The sequence below is a fragment of the Entelurus aequoreus genome, linkage group LG04 (assembly GCF_033978785.1).
Source record: "Entelurus aequoreus isolate RoL-2023_Sb linkage group LG04, RoL_Eaeq_v1.1, whole genome shotgun sequence".
Lineage (NCBI taxonomy): Eukaryota > Metazoa > Chordata > Actinopteri > Syngnathiformes > Syngnathidae > Entelurus > Entelurus aequoreus.
This window is the reverse complement of record NC_084734.1, coordinates 25,771,077-25,794,281: the sequence shown is the minus strand read 5'-3', so window position 1 is coordinate 25,794,281 and position 23,205 is coordinate 25,771,077. Positions and strand designations below refer to the sequence as shown.

Genomic DNA, 23,205 nt, shown 5'->3' with positions numbered 1-23,205 from the left:
CAAAAAAATAAACATCCATCGTCATGTCATGTCTCTCATAATGACTGTGAACGATAGGCAAAATTCCCCCAAAAAGTGCAGTTCCCCTTTTACGAAAAAGGTAGCATGTCTGTCATGAATGATTTCAACATTCTGAAAATAGAATGGTCTGAATCGAATAAAAAATGTTGGAGGAGAAGGCGGACAAAATATAGGGCTGAATAACATTTAGAATATAACATGCTTTTCAGAATTCACAAAACACTTACAACCACTTAAAATATTATTGTATATCCATCAATCCATTGTTTACCACGTTTCCCTTTTGGGGTTGTAGGGGGGCTAGAGTGTATCCCAGCGGCATTTGGTCGGGACAAGTCGATACAAGGTCATATCAGCACAGTATGTCAGCTGAGTCTCAATTCGGTTGCCTGCAATTATGTTTAAGATACAGCAGGTGTCAGTATCAAGCAGCACAACATCAATACAATTTGGACAATATGCCGGAACAAGGCCTAGTCTACCCATCACTTCTTAGTCAAAGGCTGGGCTGCAGTGTTTATTTGTTTACCAAGTAGACGAGTGATGAAACTCACACTTCCTGTCTTTGGCTCTATGTATGGGAAAACGACAAACCTCTGTACCGACTCAACAAAGCCGATTACGAACAGATGTACCATTACCCTCCTCATGCTGAACCTTAATATTCATGTCATTTGTGAAAGTTCAATGTAGTATTGAACTTTCACAAATGACATGAATATTAAGGTTCAGCATGAGGAGGGTAATGGTACATCTGATCATACAAGTTGAAAAGACAACATTTCTGGCATTACAATTGCCATCATGCTGATTCTTGCTTAATAGAAAGTTTCCCGTTCCCGGTCTTTCACTTCCCAGGCTTTCCATCTGCATGTGATTTAGACACTGGCTCTCTCGGGAGTGGGGGAGGGCAGTTCTACCAAGTGAGAAGAATCAGAGCAGGGAATAAGGGAGAGAAAGGGAGGAAGTTCACACACGTATGTTTGTCCGACACAGCCTGGGCCAGAACTCGGCACAGTGGCAAGTCTGTACGTCTGAGCAGTGGCATAGCAGAGCACAGGGAGCTGCCCAGAGACTGCCTGTCTGCACGGACAGACAAGGATAGGGAGGACTCCACTCAACAAAAATATGGCTAAATCTCTACCTTACATCTGCCTTTTAGGCATTCTCTCTGGGATTGCCTATTCATCGTCTACTGCCAGACTTGGAGAACAGCACCAGACCTTGTTGAAAGTAAGACCTTTGGTGTATTTTTGGCTGGAACAGTGACCTTGTCAGCACACTCTTTTAGGATTGGCATATACTATGTATAAGTATAGCTTTTGCAGGATGGATGAATGGTGCAAATTTGAATTATATTGTTTATGACAGTTTAGCTGTCACAAAGTTTACTTTTGTCTTAGCCTGAACTGTTCTTATGGTTTAATTTGAGATCTGAGTGCGAGTATGTCATTATGGTTGCCACTGGTTAGAGCTTTCACCATTGCCATGCCCCTTTTGCCACACCCTGACTAAAGGAAAACAGCAGCTTAACATGCCATTTGCTTTTGTTAATACTCTTTATTGCCGATTTTTCAGGCATTGGTTTTCCCATTTCAACAACTTGTTAGTGCATTTTTCATATGGACGATTTACATTTTGTATCCACTGAAATCAAAGCAATGATGCACGCTTTGTACAAAAGCTGGATTACCTTTCTATCACAAGTTTCCGTTAAACAACCGTTTTTTTAAAGAAAATTATGTTATTTTATTACAGAATATCACGAATGTTGGCATGTGTAAGCTTTGTTAAAAAAATGTCGCCACCTTTGCCAACCGTAAGAGTTTAGTTTTTTCCCCTTTGATAGCTTGAAGTCGGTTTTGAAGTTAGTTAAGAGGATTGTGCAAAACCTACACAACTGATTTATATTAAATGTTTCCTCCACCCCCGCTAGATGGCGTAAAGAAAGTCACAATGAACCCCGTAGAATACAACAAATCATCTAGGGTCTTACTCGCTAGCATTAGCTAATAGCTTAGAAAGACAAAACTTAGTTTTTTTAACGCTGGGAACGAAAAAAATTAATGTGAAGGACAATGGTGAGAAGTGGATGATATTCATTGAAATAATTAAATAAATCGTCAAAGAACATGACCAAGGTGTGCGTGTGGCTAACTTGGCAAAGCCGTAAGAGCACAGCATTGCTACAATAATTTGTATCATACTGAAGCAGAGGAGTCGATAACGCCAGACAACAGTGTTAAAAATCTTTTCTAAACATGTGTTTTCAACTGGAGATGGCTGAAATAAATGAGTTGTGTATGAAACAAGCTCAGCTTCCTCATTACCATGACATGGTGTCGCAATTAAGGACTACCGTGACCAAAGAATGCCAAACTTTGGGCCTCCAGAACCGTTTTATTTTGCCATTTTGAGCCATCACTTTTCACACTTTCAGACTTTACAAGACCTCTTGTATCCAGTTTGAAAGCCTTAACCGAGGAATAGAAACACAAAGACAGATGTAGCGATGTATCGATGAGGGCAAAGTTATTGAGTTAATTTTCATTTACCGTTCGATTGATTGACTTACTACTATCGACCCAGTCCTAGGATCAAACCAACATAACAAGAGTGTTATGGCTCAACAATCTCTTTTTTATCCAAACAACACAACAACATTACAGCAAGCCTAAATGACAACACACACATACACACCACACACACACACACGCAAGTCTTGTTGGTGCTCTCGAAAACAAAAAAACAAAAATAAATGTACCTGTTTTACCTAGATCGGTGGGTTGTGAGTTCAAACCCCGGCCGAGTCATACCAAAGACTATAAAAATGGGACCCATTACCTCCCTGCTTGGCACTCAGAATCAAGGGTTGGAATTGGGGGTTAAATCACCAAAAATGATTCCCGGGCGCGGCCACCGCTGCTGCCCACTGCTCCCCTCACCTCCCAGGGGGTGATCAAGGGTGATGGGTCAAATGCAGAGAATAATTTCAGCACACCTCGTGTGTGTGTGACAATCATTTGTTCTTTAACTTTAACTTTATATTTGAGGCATTGTTAAACACTCTGGGTGTTCTGGAGTGACAAACAGGCAGTAACTTCAAGTAGTCCCCACTAGCACAAACTAAGCAGTGTGAGGCGATGATTCAGCGGCTTGTGTCCCGGTAGTGCCTTTTCCTTTGCTGTAATAAAGGTCCGCTTGGCATTTTTTCCTCATGATTAAAAGACTTGCTGCAGAATCCTTGGCTGATAAAATCATTTAATTAAAGGGGCTGCAAGCCGGAGGCTATCTAGCTAAAATGCTAGCTCAGTGGTTGTCTAGCAACCCGAAGCTTTACAGCAAGACTGTGAGAGTCTGGACACATTTAAAGTGTTTCTTATCACACAAAATGATATCCAAGACACAGCTCTGATCGGCGCAAGGTACAGAAATTGTTTAAATAAACTCGTCCGAAGTGCCGCTCGCTTCGAAGCTCTTCGAAATAGCCGCGCCATTGTGTACAGGATGTAAACAGGATGTGACGTAGGGGAGACATATTTGGCGCAATGTAAACATTTGTAAACCAAAAAGGACGCAAATAGATGCGTCCAAATTAGACAGACTGACATGAGCTACTTTTTTGAAACCCTTGATCCCTGCTAGAGATAGTTGGATTAACGTTTTCCAGGGCTAGGACCCCGACCTGATAGAGAAATGGAGCGGGGATGCCCAACTTGTATATCTTGTATGAACCTCTTTTCCTTGTGTTTTTTGTCGTATTACAAAACAATACATTTTTCCAACCCAAGAAGTTAAACAAGAACTTACATAGTAGCTGAGAAATGGCCAATCACAAGGCCATGACAAACTTTGGGCCTCCAGAACCGTTTAATTTTGCTATATTGAGCCAACACTTTTCACACTTTCAGACCTTACAAGACCTCTTGTATCCAGTTTGAAATTCGCAACTGAGGAATAGAAACACAAAGACAGATGTAGCAATGTATCGATGACGGCAAAGTTATTGAGTTCATTTTCATTTACCGTTCGATTGATTGACTTACTACTATCGTCCTACCATGTCCTTGTTGGAGAGACGAGTGAATAAGATGGATGGCCTGCTTGAAGAGCCCCTGTGTGTCACTGAATGTGTGCACTGCTGACTGGAAAACGTCTTCTGCCTCAATTTATCTGTTTACTATAATCTGTTGGATTATAGTAAACTTTATTTTTGGAAAAACTAAGCGGGTAATACAACAAAATATTTTTCTAAAGACGAGTCAACAAACAATTCAGCACAAATTATACATACTTGTATTATTTGGTAGTGTGGAATGTTAGAAAAGGCTTGATCAAGTGAAATTAGTCAAACACTAACCTATTTATTATTAACTGTCTGTAATGGACTAGGCCAGGGGTCTCAAACTTGTTTTCATTGAGGGCCACGTTGCAGTTTTAGCTGCCCTCAGACGACCGGCCGCTTGTAACATTAATAAAACAAACATACATGTAAAAGGATTGGCCACATGATATTGTCACACGATTACCTATTCATTTGATTAGTAAATATATATTTTACATACACTGTGAGAAAAAAAAAATCTGTGGATTTTGCAGTCAAAAAAATACCATAAAATTTACAGTCGAATGGTCACACTCTATTTTACTGTAAAATTCTAGTGATTGCCAGTTTTTTGTTAGTTTTTTTGCATAAAAAACATGGTTGCTGTTTTCACAGTGTATTACTGTAAATGTAAATATGGTAGCACAGTTTTTTTCTTAGGGTAAGATTCTGAAGACCGAACTGTTTTAAAAATATATATATATTGTCATGTTTACAGTGTACAATTTGATGGATAACTTGCTTTGAAATCATAAGGCTAAGTAGACATTTACATATGTTTTTACCCCAAAAATGTTTTGAACGTATGATAATAAAATATCTGTTGCTTTATTAGATATATACAGTTTAAAAGATATACAACTGCATGCAGTACATGTATTTTTTCCCTGACAAAATAAAAAAAGAAAGGAAGTTTTAAACTACTTTATTGATGCATATTATTTCCAGGCTTTCACAGGCCATTCTAAATGATGTGGCGGGCCTTGAGTTTGACACCTGTAGACTAGGATGTACTTAATTTGAAGTGGCGTAGTATTTTTTATTGTTTTTTGGCGACACTAATGTCAACAAAAAAATCACTGAGTTAGGCTCATTACTCAGTAAGTAATGATACGGACATGTTTCTTGCTGGGGACTTTCTAATAAGCTTCTGCCTTGGAGACTTTAGGTCTGTAAGCAATATGCACCTATACATTATTGATACTTTTTTATGTTGACAAATCTGATGTTTTAGACTGCAATATTGTTCAATTAAGGACACTTATTATGTATCTCTAGCTTGTGTGCTATTGTGTGCTTAGTTGTTGTGTAGCTGCCTGTAGCCTACCATGTTTGTTTTTTGTAAATGACTTGATTAAAACACAAAAAAAAGATTAGAAGGTTCATTTAGAAGGTTCACTGGCCGTTGAGCTCTGCATAATCAGAAGCAGAATCAGAAGTACTTTATTAATCCCAGAGGGGAAACTGAGATTTTCAGGGAGACAGAAAAAAGATCGCTGATGGGTCTGCCAACTTCCGGCGCCCCTTACAAAAAAAAGGTGAGAAACAGGTAAACGTTGGGGGGGGGTTGAAGAGTAAAAAAATATTCAGTCAAAGGCTGGACTCCAGGGAGGGGGTCCAGACTGAGGCTATGGAAAAAAAACTCATATCCATAGCACACATAAACAAGTTACATAGAATCAACAAAATTTGCAACAGAGGAAAGGAATTGGGAGTTACGGACGCCGGCTGCTGCTGTATACGCGCTACTCAGCCGTCCCGGGGCGATGGGGGTGGGGGGGCATATGCCCATTGGCAGAAAGATAACCGCGCTGCTGGACTGCTTATATCGGAGCGCTTATATCAGAGATTTAGGATTTTACATGCAATCCCATACATGTTTTCAATATCAATATCAGGTCAGGGCACCCCTAATTACTGACATGCTTGCTTTGCAGTGAGCATATTTGTATTAATGTATATTCAGTGGGGATTTAACAGTGCGTAGCCCTCATTTCAGTACAGAGGCGTACGGAAGTCCCATGCTTCACCGGAGCTATGATTCTTCACACAACGCTGCGCAGAATTAATGAGCAGCCAACAGGCAACCGCTTTAACCCTTTATGGGGCAAGTGACCATATTTGACCACTTGAGCACATGTTGTAAAATGGCCTTCGCACCCTTCACAATGTAATTCTCACCCAGCCAAGCAGCGTGCGTTACAAAGTGTCACATTGCAGCATTTGACCCATCAGCAGAGTTCTGAAGCACAGATCTTAGATGATCTCGGCCCAGCGAAGCCGGCGGCGTTTCTGGGTGTTGTTGATAAATGACTTTCGCTTTGAAAAGTAGCGTTTTAACTTGCACTTACAGATGTAACGACAAACTGTAGTTACTGACTGACAGTGGTTTTCTGAAGTGTTCCTGAACCCATGTGGTGATATCCTTCACACACTGATGTCGGTTTTTGATGCAGTACCGCCTGAGGGATCAAAGGTCATGGCCTTGCCACTTTCGTGCAGTGATTTCTCCAGATCTTTTGATGATATTACGGAACGTAGATAGTGATATCCCTAAATTCCTTGCAATAGTTCGTTCAGAAATGTTGTTCTCAAACTGTTCAACAATTTGCTCACTCATTTGTTCACAAAGTGGTGACCCTCGCCCCATCCTTGTTTTGTTAATGACTGAGCATTTCATGGAAGCTGTTTTATACCCAATCATGGCACCCACCTGTTCCCAATTAGCCTGTTCACCTGTGGTATGTTCCAAATAAGTGTTTGATGAGCATTTCTCAACTTTCTCAGTCTTTTTTGCAACTTGTGCCAGATTTTTTGAAACATGTTGGAGGCATCAAATTACAAATGAGATAATATTTGCAAAAAATAACAAAGTTTTCCAGTTCAATTGTTAAGTATCTTGTCTTTGCAGTCTATTCAATTGAATATAGATTAAAAAGTATTTGCAAATCATTGTATTCTGTTTTTATTTACGATTTACACAACGTGCCAACTTTACTGGTTTTGTGTTTTGTAGTATGTCTCCAAACATGGAAATAGAAAACATGTCTTCCTCACAGTGTCCCAAGAGGATTTATTCACTGTTTAGTTGTATCCAACATCTCGGAGCAGAATGGCTCACTCCCACGAGTTTGCTGTGTGCGGTTATTGACCTTCCCATGACCTCAAATATTTCCCTTCTTCAAGACCTTCAGAGGAAGTTGCATGACTAAGTCCAGAGTCTAACCCCCATTCAACAGATGACAAGGACCAGACATTGCCCTAGTATTAATTGGGTAAATTTTGATTTAATTATCAAGATGCGTAATTTTCATTGATGAAATGCTTTAACTCTGGATATACAGTACACACAATGTCACCTGGCACAAATTAACCAAACTGTAGTCTTTAGGTTATCTTTCTATCAACTCTCTGAAGAGCAAGCTGTCTTTTGTAGAGGCGTCACATTTCAACAGACACTGTGGTGAGAAGGCATGGCTCCCAGAGGCCTGTGAGGGTGTTGACTTGGAAGAGCAGTCGTTTGTGGAAACAAGTCATGCTTTTGTGTTTGATACTTTTCCAGCTCAGTATCACACGCACACACACACACAAACAAACACACACAGCTTCAGGAAATACCAAAGTATTAGATACAGACTGCAAAAAGAGTTTGAACAATCGGAAGACTATATGACTGGCTGAACGTCATCTTTGTTGTCCACCATAGTGAGCATGGTGGGAGGAACATAGAATTAGTTAAATGACGTAGGACAGGGGTGCCCACACTTTTTCTGCAGGCGAGCTACTTTTCAATTGACCAAGACGAGGGGATCTACCTCATTCATATATTTCATATATCCATCCATTTTCTACCGCTTGTCCCTTTTGGGGTCGCTGGGGGTCTGGAGCCTATCTCAGCTGCATTCGGGCGGAAAGCGGGGTACACCCTGGACAAGTCGCCACCTCATCGCAGAGCCAACACAGATAGACAGACAACATTCACACTCACATTCACATATATAATTTATATTTATTTATTTATGAAAGATACTTTTTTGTTTTCAAGTTAAAGGTGTTTAATGATAATGCAAGCATGTTTAGCACATTAAGATTCCTTTCTTTCATGAAGACAAGAATATAAGTTTGTGTATTATCTGATTCTGATGACTTGCATTGATTGGAATCAGACAGTAGTGCTGATAACGTCCGTATTTTCAAATGGAGGAGAAAAAAAGTCCTCCTTTCTGTCCAATACCACATGAAAGTGGTTGTTTTTTGGCATCTATTTGTCCAGCTTCCATACTCGTTTTTAAAAACACTTTACAAGAAATACATTGGCGACAAACTCCGTAGCTTGCTAGCTTGTGCACGGCAGCTTTCTGAGACTCTTATTTTAGCGCAGGCAGGATGAAGCAGCGCTTTTATTGTGAAGACAGGAACTGTGCAGTCGGTCTTTAGAGTTTTGATGGCGTGAGAGTCTGTTGGAATAAAAAGTGTTTCTCGCCTTCCTGTCTGTAATTTTTTCTTAATAATGAGCTTGCAGCAGCCAGCATCATCTCACAAGACCCTCGCGTGCCGTGAATGTTAATCAAGTGACGAAAGTGACTTCTTGGTGAAGATTGATTATCACTAATTTTTAGGTCTATTGTTTTAATGCCTGGCTGGCGATTGACTGACACACCCTCCACGATCCACCGGTAGCTCGCGATCGAGGTAATGTGCACCCGTGACATTGGCCTGATTTACTAAGATTCAAATAAAACATACTTAACAGCATGTGCAAAAAAAAAAAATAGTGTGTATTACCAGTGGGTGTGTTGTGTGTGATCTACTAAGATTGCGTGTGCAATTGAAAAGTGGTGCAGACCGCTTTATTTAAATTAGGATTTTGCGTGCATACGATGCTTTTACCATAGAGACACTTGATCATGTTTCACACATTCATGTTATCATGCTCCGAGTCCTACCTGTGTGCGATGTGTTGAGCCAACAGCACACGTCTATAATCTGTAACACCTTTTCTGAATCGCAATCTAGACAACAGAAACATATGCACATTGACACTTATTGACATTTTTAGTGCGTCTGGAATGACTCAAACACAAGAAAATGCACAATGAAAGACTTATTTTCACGTAGGAGATATAGTAATATATTTCCTAAACTAAAAAAAAGCTAACTACATAAAAAATATATACATAAAAACGCATCTATTGAATTAATCTTATAGTTTTTCCCAATTGCTAACACACAAAAATGACATCCGTAGCACAATTATTTTAACTGACACACAGAGAGCCAAACCACTTCTCAAATCTCCAAAAGTCCAACACATTTTCTACTTTACACACATTTTGCAATTCAAATCGGCACTTTTTAAATGAACTGAACACAGTTATTTGCTTAAGACACAACAATATCAATCAATCAATCAATCAAAGTTTACTTATATAGCCCTAAATCACAAGTGTCTCAAAGGGCTGCACAAGCCACAACAACATCCTCGGCTCAGATCCCACATCAGGGCAAGAAAAAATTAAACCCAATGGGATGACAATGAGAAACCCTGGAGGGGAATTTGACAATTTTATATGCAGTTTTGGTTGCAGTGCTTCATTTTGTAGGCTATAGGAGGTATTTTGTGAATGGTGTTAAGTATTTTTGATAAAACCACACTAGTTTGCAAAATTGTGTTTTATCAAATTGTAATCAGCCCCATAAGTCATCCAGCAGCATTACAATTACAAAAATAAATATCTGAATAGACAATATTTCTAATATTTTATATTTCTGAACATCCAAAATGTTGATGCACATACGTAGGACGGAGAGTACTCACCTTAAGCATGTGACTATTCAATAGATGATAACAAACACCACTGCCTTCTGGATCCCTTCTTCATTCTTGACCTCATCTTATTTGTTGCTATAAAATTTCCAATGAGACTTTTCCATTACCAACAGTTACCCAATAAATGATGAGTTGGATACTTGGGATTTAGATCATGTTGGAAGATATCCATCCTTTACCTCTTGGCCATCTGCTGCATTACTTATGCTTCAACCCCCTTCCCATGCATTCTCCACTGTGTATAAGCTCGCAGCTGTTCCACACGTCAAACTGTTGTCAAAGAGCCAATGTCTAAGCTACCCCAAACATTTTAGTTGGCTTAAATGGTCAACGGCAGACAATCTTTCTCAAATATTTTCACTTGTTTATTACTTTTTGACAGCTTTTTGGAGAGAAAAAACATTCCATTGGTTACATGTTTAGATGAGTTAATGTAAAAAAAACTGAAACAATTTTTGGATTTTGGACTGGACATATAAACTGCATGAAAGTTTTTCTTAGATCAAAATACATGCATGGTCGTTTCAATTTATAGATCAATAGGCGGCATGGCGTAGTGGGTAGAGCGCCCGTGTCAGAAACCTGAGGGTTGCAGGTTCGCTCCCCGCCTCTTACCATGCCGTTGTGTCCTTGGGCAGGACACTTCACCCTTGCCCCCGGTGCCGCTCACACCGGTGAATGAATGATGAATGAATGATAGGTGGTGGTCGGAGGGGCCGTAGGCGCAAATTGGCAGCCACGCTTCCGTCAGTCTACCCCAGGGCAGCTGTGGCTGCGAAAGTAGCTTACCACCACCAGGTGTGAATGAATGATGGGTTTTTAACATGTAAAGCAACTTTGGGTACTTAGAAAAGCGCTATATAAATCCCAGGTATTATTATTATTATTATTAATATGTAACAATTCCAGATAGGGCAAACCTTTACAGTAAAGGGCAAGTAAGCATCAAAGACTTGCGTCTATGTGGACACCACACACCTCACTATCGACTTAAAGGGATCCTATTATGCAAAAACAACATTTCTTACATGTTGGTACCTGTTTTTGTGTATTTAGGATCCCCATAAGTATCGAAATTTTAAGATGAGCCACGGAAGCATGGTGGAGATATTTATAAAAGAATCTTGCCTTCTTCCAAACTTTCCCTAATCGACCGGTTTGGAAATTGAGACTTTAGTGAAACATTTTGTCTTATGGTAGATTTACCAGCTAAAATCAAAGATGTAAAAAAGAATAAATGATCATATACAGTATATATATTTTTTAGCTTAATTGCAATCACATTTAGTTCATCACATTATATTTTCATATACATTGATGAGCGGTTGTTTGATGACGCTGCTTTATCACCCACCATTATCTTTAAAATGGTTCTATACCTTTTCCGCTATTGTTTGCTAACTTAACCAAGTTTAAGGTCACTTTTCTGTGTTGCAGCTGCCTCTCTCCAAGTAATTTATTTGGTGTGTGTGAGTGAAAGGAAGAAAAGCTTTAATTCACCTGGGGAGAAGTTGTTAATCCCTGGGCCCTAAATATAAGATGATTTATCTTTTTCAGTCTTCAAGGGAAACAATACGTATGTTTGAGTCAAAATAGTACTAATTGCTTTCATGTTTTGAAAAATATCAACATGGCCGCTGCATTGTGCATATTTCTGTATATTAAAAGATAAGAAAAAAATAGTGTTTTAATGCAGAATGCATTAAGCATAAATAAACGTATTGGCTTAAATTACAGTGCAGTATACCAACTACATAGTATTACAAAATAAAATGTGAAATTGAAATAGAAAAGCATGCAATAAGTCTGAATAGAGGTTATTTCTTTGTCAACACTTTAACTTAACTTAACAGAATGCAAGCAACAGCCATGACACAATTATTTGGTCAGTGCTCGTTTGACACATGAATGTATGTTGTTGGTCTCTCAACAGGTTTGTGCGAAAGGATTTTTCCTCAGCGAGCAAAACAAATGCTTGCCATGTAACTGCAAAGGCCATGCAACTCACTGTGAGGACATCACTGGCATCTGTAGGGTAAGTTTATCTTACAAAAAAGGGGTTTGCACAGTGACAGTAAGGTGCACTTGTGTTTTCTTGGGGATATTGTTGATTTCATTGTTTATTTTTGCTAAATTTGACCGTTAAACTTCAGAGTCAAATTAGTTTTATGCAAAACACATTTGTGGTTATCTGATGTGGATATTTCATTTCTAGTCCACATTAAAGTGTTTCATTTAGAGCAGATCTGGGTAAATTAAGGCCCGAGTGTTATGTGTCGACAAGGGGGAAGGAGACGGCACAACCACAGGAGGTATAGCTCAACAGGTTTATTTAGAGCTTTTAATGTATACGTGGGGTGTGTATGCTACTATGTGTGTGTGTGTGTGATACTATGTGTGGAAATTAACACAATGTGAATTTACCAAGGGTTTGTTGAAGGTGCGTGTTGGTGGTGTCAGCATCCAAGTCCAGAGGGGAAGATCCAAAAGGGGTTCGTGATCCGAGCAAGGTCCGTTTGGCAGGAGAGAGGCGTCAGTGGTCCAAATCCGAGCGTGGGGGTCAAAGATCAGGGAAGGCAATCAGAGTCTGGGGGAACTTCAGTGGAAGCGCAAAGGCAATGACAGGGACACGGAGGCTGTGGGAACAGGAGAGGAAAAAAACAAGATCAGGGCTAGGCATGAGAAGGACAAAAATGAGCACAAGAGAAAGCACATGAGGGGAGCCAGATACGTGAGAGCTTACTGAACACAGGGCGACGTTCTGGCGACGAGAAGTCAGCGGCGAGTCTCTTTATCCTGCTGCCTCTCATTAGTCCCAGGTGTGTCGATAGAGGATTGTCTCCAGCTGTGTCGGCGCGTGGGCGCGGTCTGCGCAACGAGCGCGGGGGCGTGTCCTGCTTGGCTCGCAGCGGAGTCTCGAGGTGCTGCCGCAGCGGAGGAAGAGGCAGACAGCGCGTGTTCAATAACAGTGCCCACCCTCTTATGCGAGGCTCCCGATGAGCGCCGGAGAGCTCCCGGGTTGGCCCGGTAGAAGTCCTCCAGCAGAGAGGGGTCAGCAAGGTAGGAGGCAGGAACCCAGGACCTGTCCTCTGGCCCATATCCCTCCCAATCAACTAAATATACCAGGCCCCTACCTTGCCGACGGACACAGAGGATCTCTTTGACGGACCAGACCGGGTCACCGTTATCCAGAATTCTAGGTGGAGGTGGGGTGGGTTCTGGGGAGGACAGGGGCGAACTTAAAACAGGCTTAATCTGGGAGACATGAACTACCGGATGTCGCTTCACTGAGGGGGGAAGAGAAAGTCTAACAGCTGCTGGATTAACTATGGCCTCCACCGAAAAAGGTCCTACAAAACAGGGTGCCAGTTTGCGGGATGGTACTTGTAGATGGAGGTCTTTGGCCTGTAGAAACACCTGTTGTCCCGGAAGGTATGAGGGTGCCGGAATGCGTCGCCGATTGGCGCTGCGACACATCCTCTCGGAAGCCTTTAGAAGGGCAGCACGGGCAGTCTTCCAGATTTTACGGCATCTCTTGATGTGTTTGCAAGTAGATGCTACTGCCGTTTCGATCTCCTGTTGTGGAAACAAAGGGGGAAGATACCCGAGGGAACACTCAAAAGGTGACAACCCCGTAGCCGAACTCTTCATGGAGTTGTAGGCAAATTCGACCCAGGGCAGATACTTGCTCCAAGAAGAGGGTTGGCGGGCGGAAATACAACGCAACATGGTTTCCAAACTCTGGTTCGCTCTCTCCGCTTGACCATTGCTCTGAGGGTGGTAGCCAGAAGTGAGACTGACTGTAGCCCCAATCCCTTTGCAAAAGGCCTGCCAAACTCGGGAAGTGAACTGGGGCCCCCGATCCGAGACAATGTCCATCGGGATCCCATGCTGCTTAACAACATGGACTGTAAGGAGGTCAACTGTCTCGGAAGCAGAGGGAAGTTTGGGTAATGGAACAAAGTGTGCAGCTTTAGAAAACCGATCGATAATAGTGAGGATGGTGGTGTTACCTTGGGATAGGGGAAAAAACCAGTGATGAAGTCCAGGGAGATGTGTGACCATGGGCGACAGGGAATAGGAAGAGGGCAAAGCAGTCCCGCCGGCGGTCTGTGGGAGGATTTGTTACGAGAACAGGTACTGCAAGCGGCGATGAACTCACGAGTATCGATAGCCATGGATGGCCACCAGAACCGCCGGAGGACGAACGAGAGGGTTCGCTGGAATCCGGGATGACAGGTGAAGACGTTGGCATGCCCCCCGTCCAAGACTCGAGGGCGAAGCTCTCGAGGAACAAAAAGTTTGTTGGGAGGTCCTCCCTCTGGTCCGGGTTTATTCTGTAGAGCGTCCTGAACCAGTCTTTCCACCTCCCAGGAAACCATACCGATTACTCTGGAGGTAGGGAGGATAGTTTCCACAGGTGTGGTGCAGGTGGGCTCCTCGGAAAACTGTCGGGACAAGGCATCAGCTTTAGTGTTGCGAAAGCCTGGCCTGAAAGACAGAATCAAATACATTTTTTAGTCAAATCGACTAAAAAATTGAGACCATCGGGCCTGCCGGTCATTGAGTCTCCTGGCGGACCGGACATGCAGAAGGTTGCGGTGGTCCATAAGTACCTGAAACTGGTGTTTGGCCCCCTCGAGCCAATGTCTCCACTCTGTCAGGGCATCGTGGACTGCCAGCAACTCTCGATTTCCTGCATCATAATTTCGTTCGGCGGGGAATAAACGCCTGGAGTAAAACGCACATGGGTGGATATTATTGTCCTGTTTGGAGCGTTGGGACAGTACTGCTCCAATCCCAGAGTCGGATGCGTCCACCTCCACAATAAAAGGACAGTCTGGATCCGGGTGAACGAGGATAGGAGCTGAGATGAAGCTCCTCTTGAGGCACCAGAATGCCATCCCGGCTTCTTGGTTCCATTGAAACGGCATCTCGGTTGAAGTGAGGGTATGAAGAGGTGCGGCCAGCTTGCTGAAGTCCTTAATAAAGCGTCTGTAGAACCCCGCAAATCCCAGGAAACGTTGAACCTCCGTCCGAGTAGTGGGTTGGGGCCACTCCACCACCGCCTTCACCTTCTTGGGGTCAGCCTTGATATGACCCTTCTCAATCACAAAACCCAGAAAATCAACGGAAGAGGTGTGGAACTCACATTTTTCCGCCTTGATGAAGAGACGGTTCTCAAGTAGGCGCTGCAGGACAAGACGGACGTGATGCTGGTGTTCCTGGTGACTCTTAGAAAAAATGAGAATATCATCAAGGTAGACAACAACAAAACGGTCGATCATGTCCCTGAGGATGTCGTTGACGAGGGCCTGGAAAACAGCTGGGGCATTAGTCAGACCAAAAGGCATGACCCGGTATTCAAAGTGGCCTAAATGCGTATTAAACGCCGTTTTCCATTCATCCCCCTCCCTGATGCGTACCAAATGGTAAGCATTTTGTAAGTCCAATTTAGTAAAAATGGTGGCGGGGCCGAGAGGGTCGAAGGAAGAGTTCAGGAGGGGTAGAGGATATTTATTTTTAATGGTGATACAGTTAAGTTGCCGGTAGTCTATGCAGGGTCTGAGGGAGACATCCTTCTTTCTGACGAAAAAAAACCCAGCTGCCACAGGTGATTTGGACGGTGTGATGATACCGGAGGCGAGAGATTCAGAAATGTAGTCCCTCGTGGCCTGCTTCTCCGGGAGAGACAAGTTGTACAGACGACTGGAAGGCAGGATTGCGTTGGGGATGAGATCGATAGCGCAGTCGTAAGGTCTGTGGGGCGGTAGAGACAGAGCTTGCTCCTTGCTAAAAACTGTGGCTAGGTCATGGTAGAACCTAGGGACTCTGGAGAGGTCCACTGGGGGTGAGATGGGTCTAGGATTACTAGGAGGGATCACTGCGGATCTGAGACAGTGTGCGTGACATTGGTTGCTCCAGGCCAGGATTTTTCCAGTTGACCAAGAAATATGGGGGTCGTGTTGACTCAACCAAGAGCGGCCGAGAACGAGAGGGGCCATTGGGGCGTCCAGTACCCAGAGATGGATGGTTCCGTGTGGTTGCCCGAAAGAGTTAATGAAAGGGCCCCTGTGCGATGCTTGATAGGGCCCAAAGGATGTCCATCGAGAGCCTGGGCGGAGATGAAAGTCTCGAGTGGAACTAGAGGAATTCCTACTTGTCGGGCGTACTCCAGATCGATGAAACTTTCATCAGCTCCGGAGTCCAAATAAGCCCCCACCGATATTGTATTAGCCTCCCATGTTAATGTAGCGGGGAACAAAATTCCAGGGCTACCTCCTTTATGTGTAGAAGGGAGGGTGGTATGGCTCACCAGGAGCCCCTTGACTGGTGAGCCTGATCTTTTGGCCGTGAAGGGCAATTGCGAATTATGTGGTCAGCCCGACCGCAGTAGAGACACAGACGACATTGAAATCTACGCTCCCGCTCCTCAAAAGTAAGACGAGATCTACCGATCTGCATAGGTTCGGAGGGTGTGACCGAATAAGAAGTAGCGGTACCTGTCTGTCTCATGGGATGTTGGCTGGGAGGTTGAGCGGATGTTGTCGACACGGAACCAGTCGAGGCATACTCCCTCTCCGCCTCTCTTTCCGCCAGTCTTTGGTCGAAGAGCAATGCCAGTTCGATGAGCTCACGACAAGAGGACGGCCTATCCCGAAGCAAGCCGTCCTTAATGGTCTCACTCAGACCTCTCCTGTAAGCGCTCTGTAGAGCCGTGTCATCCCATCCACTATCTGCAGCCAGGGTGCGGAACTCCAAGGTGTAAGTAGCCACGGAGCGACGGCCCTGTCGAAGGGAGTGAAGTTTGGAGGCGGAGTCTCCCCCGTCGGTAGGATGGTCAAAAACAGCCCGAAACTCTCTTCGGAAAGCCGCATAATCAGTCTTAAGACCTAATGTCTTGCTAAGGGCTGCCGTGGCCCACTTTAATGCGGGACCCGAGAGTAGGGAAAACATGAATGCAATTTTGGCACCGTCATTTGCATACCGGGAAGGTTGATTTTGAAAAATTAACTCACATTGCACCAAGAAGCCTCGACAAAGTTCAAAATCCCCCTCGAAAACTCTAGGGCTGGCTATCTTGGGTTCTCGGAGTGGAGACTGTGCTCCGATTGTGGGTGTTGTATAAGCTCCCAGGGCCGGTGTGGGGGGTGTCACCTGACGGGGTTCGAGAGTTTCCAACCTAGCCAGAATGCTAGCGAAGGCGACGTCCAATTTGTCCTCAATAGTTGAGAAGCGAGCCTGATGCTGTTGGAGGACAGTTTGAACGGAAGAAAAGTCAGTTGTAGGGGCTACTCGAGAACGGGGGGTGGACTGAGATCCTGGGGCACCGTCTGGTTCCATCTTGACCAGAACGTACTGTTATGTGTCGACAAGGGGGAAGGAGACGGCACAACCACAGGAGGTATAGCTCAACAGGTTTATTTAGAGCTTTTAATGTATACGTGGGGTGTGTATGCTACTATGTGTGTGTGTGTGGGATACTATGTGTGGAAATTAACACAATGTGAATTTACCAAGGGTTTGTTGAAGGTGCGTGTTGGTGGTGTCAGCATCCAAGTCCAGAGGGGAAGATCCAAAAGGGGTTCGTGATCCGAGCAAGGTCCGTTTGGCAGGAGAGAGGCATCAGTGGTCCAAATCCGAGCGTGGGGGTCAAAGATCAGGGAAGGCAATCAGAGTCTGGGGGAACTTCACAGTGGAAGCACAAAGGCAATGACAGGGACACGGAGGCTGTGGGAACAGGAGATGAAAAAAACAAGATCAGGGCTAGGCATGAGAAGGACAAAAATGAGCACAAGAGAAAGCACATGAGGGGAGCCAGATACGTGAGAGCTTACTGAACATAGTGCGACGTTCTGGCGACGAGAAGTCAGCGACGAGTCTCTTTATCCCGCTGCCTCTCATTAGTCCCAGGTGTGTCGATAGAGGATTGTCTCCAGCTGTGTCAGCGCGTGGGCGCGGTCTGCGCAACGAGCGCGGTGGCGTGTCCTGCTTGGCTCGCAGCGGAGTCTCGAGGTGCTGCCGCAGCGGAGGAAGAGGCAGACAGCGCGTGTTCCATAACACCGAGGGCCGCATGCGGCCAGTTAAGCTTTTCAATCTGGCCCACCGGACATTCCCAAATCATTTGTTTAGATCTTTAAGATGGAAAGTGTAGCTGCCATTATGATGTGCAGTTATGTTTTCAAATGACCGTAAGTCTTGAACTATACAAAGTATTTCAGTGGTTGGAATCTGCGCTTTTGCATGATATACTAGTTACTATGGTAATCTAGGTCACAGCAGCTCAGACGAAGCACCAAGCAGTGTGGTCGTGGTTTGTTTCCAGAGCGGCCAAACTGAAATGCTAGTGTCAGGGACAGACGCGGAAGAAGATTTTTACAACAAAGTTCTAAAGCTTAGTGATATATCAGATTGTAGGTGTTTTTTTTTTCTTTTGCGTTCATATTTCGCTGTCTTTGTTGCATTTTTGTTGTGTTTCGCTTGATTGTAAAATACGTCGATTGAGAGGGGTTGTGACGTTCATATGTTGTCAATAATCAGTGTTTTATCGTTCATAGTTAATATTGTAAATCCCACATTCTTTATTTGCATGTACATTCTGGGTGTCTCATTCAGTAAAAAATTTTTAAATTCCATTCTGTTTTTTAAGGCAGTCTATCATAACGTTTTTAGCATTCAGTCAGACATTATTGTGAGGTTTTGTATTAGTGTTCCTAAAAATAGATATACGGGCCCCCAGACACATTTTTCCTCTAAATTTGGCCTCCGAGTCAAAATAATTGCCCAGGCCTGTTTAAAGCCTGAAAATCATAGCTTGACCTCGTGGGTTCTCTCCGAGTACTCCGGCTTTCTCCCACCTCCAAAGACATACACCTGGGGATAGGTTGATTGGCAACATTAAATTGATCCTAGTGTGTGAATGTGAATGTTGTCTATCTGTGTTGGCCCTGCGATGAGGTGGCGACTTGTCCAGGGTGTACCCCGCCTTCCGCCTGACTGCAGCTGGGATAGGCTCCAGCACCCCCGCGACCTCGAGAGGGACAAGCGGTAGAAAAAGGATGGATCTCTGTCTGAAGAACACAGATCACACAGTTTCAAAGGAAACCTACATGTCTTATTTTTACTTAGAATTGCTAATGTGATGCAGTTCATCAAGACGCATTTTGATTTTAGCTGTGAATAATGCTAATTTAATGACCTTTCTCTCATTCAGAATTGCAAAGATCACAGTACTGGTGATTTCTGTGAAATGTGTGAAGACGGCTACTTGCTGGCACAGAGTCCGGCTGGACGCCATAGCTGCCAACCCTGCGCCTGCCCTCTCTCTGTGCCCTCAAACAAGTATGCCTGTCTGTTCTTCTTCTTCAACCAGAAAGTTACGCAAAATGTAAAATCTCTCTTTTGTTTCGCCAGTTTCGCAGTGCATTGTAACAGACGTGGTGACGTTCAACGGTGCAAATGCAAAGAGGGCTATGCTGGACACATCTGTGAGAGGTGAATTGTTAGATTTCTAATTGTTAGAAATCCCACTGTTTATATTATACATGCTTCAGTGATGAGAGTATTTGGCAAGCACCGTTTTGTCCTACTAATTTCAGCGATCCTTGAACTAATCGTAGTTTGTTTACATTAGGGCTGGGCGATATGGCCTTTTTTTAATATCTCAATATTTGTAGGCCATATCGCGATACACGATATATATCTCGATATTTTGCCTTAGCCTTGAATGAACACTTGATACATATAATCACAGCAGTATGATGATTCTATGTGTCTACATTAAAACATTCTTGTTCATACTGCATTAATATATGCTCATTTTAAACTTTTATGCAGAGAGGGAAATCACAACTAAGTCAATTTAGCAAAACTGTATTTATTAAACAGTTATTAAGCAGTGGCACAAACATTCATGTCATTTCCAAAACAGAAAGTGCAAGATTGTCAGAGACATTTTAAAACAAGCTATAAGTGCACTTTTGTGAATGATGTCACTAAGGTGACATTTCAAAACAACACTAAATTAAAGTGCAGTTTTTGTACAGAACACCACTACAATAGTTTAAAACAAATAAAGAACACTTTTGTGCATGATGACACACAAGATATTTCAATAAGTGTCACATAAAAATGAGCTGCATATCAAATAGTATATGTCCTGCGGTGTTGATGTGGAAATAGTTGCTTCGGCATGTAGTTGGTGTGGCACCGAACGGAGATGTTGACATGTAAAGACATATTCTCGCTTGAAGCCAAACCACCGTCAGACGATGGACCCCGTGCTGTTTTTCTTGGGAATTAATCATTCCTCCATTTGTTACCAGATTCGCACCTTCTTTCTCTCGTATTACCACTCAAACCACACCGTTAGCTGTTAGCATCACAGCTAGCGTTACCATGTCGCTACCTGTCTGCTCCGCGGGAGCATGTGACGTTGCTCACATGACAGTATGTGACATATGTAAGAAGGTGCGCTTGTTTTAAGTCTCTGTGAGAAGGAGAGACAGGAAAGAATGACAAACGCATGCAGTAATGCCCCGCAGCTAAAAGCAACTGCGTGAGAACGTATACTCGAATATCACGATTTAGTCATTTTCTATATCGCACAGAGACAAACCCGCGATATATCGAGTATATCACTAAATCGCCCAGCCCTAGTTTACATGTACAACTTTTTCCGATGCTGCCACAGAAAGATGTGTTTTATGCCACTCCTTTGTCTCATTTTGTACACCAAAACTTTTATGCTGTGCGTGACTGCACAAAGGTGAGCTTTGTTGATGTTATTGATTTGCTGGAGTGTTTGTCAGGCATATTTAGTCAATCCATGACTGCAAGCTAATAGATGCTAACATGCTACTTTGGCTAGCTGTATGTACATATTGCATCATTATGAATCATTTGTAGGTATATTTGAGCTCATTTAATGTCCTTTACTTATGTCCTCTGTGTATTTAATTTGTATTCGCATGTCTCATGACACATTATCTCTATGTAATATTGGCTGCATTTCAGATAGTTGTTTGTGTGTCATGTTGTTCCAGACCACAGCAAACGTTACCCTGCTTGCAAAGATTGTAATGAATCCATTAGAAGAAGACAGCCTGCCGTTTCCTTTAACTTGGACACACACATCTATACCTTTGGTCATTCTGAGCCAGTAATTTCCAGGAGTTAACTCATCCTGTGAGAATCCTCCATTTTACTAATGATTTCCAATGTTGCAAAAATGTGTAGAATAAAAATGTAAATACTACATTTCTGTCAACAAAGATTTGCGTCAGCCTTTGGTAGTTGGCTAATATAGCTAATATAGACACTTACATCATGTTTTGCCTTCATTATAAGACTTATACAAGGTTTTTAATTTTTTGCGGCTCCAGACAGATTTTTATTTTTTATTTTTGGTCCAATGTGGCTCTTTCAACATTTTGGGTTGCCGACCCCTGGCCTAGATTAATTAAAGGCCTACTGAAATGAAATGTTCTTATTTAAACTGGGATAGCAGATCCATTCTATGTGTCATACTTGATCATTTCACGATATTGCCATATTTTTGCTGAAAGGATTTAGTTGAGAACATCGACGATAAAGTTCGCAACTTTTGGTCGCTGATAAAAAAAGCCTTGCCTGTACCGGAAGTAGCGTGACGTCGCAGGTTGAAGGGCTCCTCACATTTCCCCATTGTTTACACCAGCAGCGAGAGCGATTCGGACCGAGAAAGCGACGATTACCCCATTAATTTGAGCGAGGATGAAAGATTCGTGGATGAGGAACGTGAGAGTGAAGGATTAGAGTGCAGTGCAGGACATATCTTTTTTCGCTCTGACCGTAACTTAGGTACAAGGGCTCATTGGATTCCACACTTTGTCCTTTTTCTATTGTGGATCACGGATTTGTATTTTAAACCACCTCGGATACTATATCCTCTTGAAAATGAGAGTCGAGAACGCGAAATGGACATTCACAGTGACTTTTATCTCCACGACAATACATCGGCGAAGTACTTTAGCTACGGAGCTAACGTGATAGCATTGTGCTTAACTGCATATAGAAACAGACGAAATAAGCCCCTGACTGGAAGGATAGACAGAAGATCAACAATACTACCAAACTCTGGACCTGTAACCACACGGTTAAGGCTGTACCGCCTGGCGAAGCCAAGCAATGCTGTTGCTAACAACGCCATTGAAGCTAACTTAGCTACGGGACCTCGACAGAGCTATGCTAAAAACATTAGCTCTCCACCTACGCCAGCTCTCATCTGCTCATCAACACCCGTGCTCACCTGCGTTCCAGCGATTGACGGCGCGACGAAGGACTTCACCCGATCATCGATGCGGTCGGCGGCTAGCGTCGGATGGCGCGTCTGCTATCCAACTCAAAGTCCTCCTGGTTGTGTTGCTGCAGCCAGCCGCTAATACACCGATCCCACCTACAGCTTTCTTCTTTGCAGTCTCCATTGTTCATTAAACAAATTGCAAAAGATTCACCAACACAGATGTCCAGAATACTGTGGAATTTTGCGATGAAAACAGAGCTGTTTGTATTGAGATACAATAGTGTACCAATACTTTCGCTTCAACCATTGACGTCACGCGCAAACGTCATCATACCTGGACGTTTTCAGCCGGAAGTTTCCCGAGAAATTTAAAATTGCACCTTATAAGTTAACCCGGCCATATTGGCATGTGTTGCAATGTTAAGATTTCATCATTGATATATAAACTATCAGACTGCGTGGTCGGTAGTAGTGGGTTTCAGTAGGCCTTTAATAGACATCCTCACAAATATGAATATGAAGCATCACATGCATTGGCGAAAAGAGTCGATTTTGTGTCCTTGGTTCAATATTTTAAATTGTTGAAATCAAATGTTGGCAAAGCCTGAATGATCACCTCTGTGTGTCGCCAAGTTGGCGTTTTGCATATCAAGTTCACTCTTGATATATCTCATCTTCGCTGCGAAAAAGGGGCAAACGCCAGGTTTTGTGCGTAAGCAATGTTGTTACAGAAGACCCCTGTTAGTTTGAATGTCCTAGTCAGTGAAATAACACTTCAATATAAAGCAGTCAACATATTTTCCTTTTAACCGTTTCCCACATCAACAAGGGAAAAAAAATCTCAATATTTTTCAGGCAGTGGTCGACTTGGATAATACCGTATGAGAAAAAAAAAATAGAATGAACCATGATTGGTGTTTCCATGAAATGACACAGGCAGTATTTTGTTGCATTACATTTTTAAAC

At 43.0% G+C, this 23,205-nt stretch overlaps 1 protein-coding gene across 1 annotated transcript in view; it reads left to right on the top strand.

Moving 5' to 3' along the window:
• Nucleotides 1-961: 961 nt before the first annotated feature.
• lama4 (laminin, alpha 4) overlaps nt 962-23,205 on the top strand; it is an 88,828-nt gene continuing 66,584 nt past the window's right edge. Inside the window, exons 1-4 of the mRNA XM_062044442.1 lie at nt 962-1,254; nt 11,890-11,991; nt 19,171-19,298; nt 19,371-19,451. Coding sequence (XP_061900426.1) covers nt 1,150-1,254; nt 11,890-11,991; nt 19,171-19,298; nt 19,371-19,451 — 416 coding nt within the window. The 5' untranslated portion in view covers nt 962-1,149. The remainder of the gene's footprint in view (nt 1,255-11,889; nt 11,992-19,170; nt 19,299-19,370; nt 19,452-23,205) is intronic.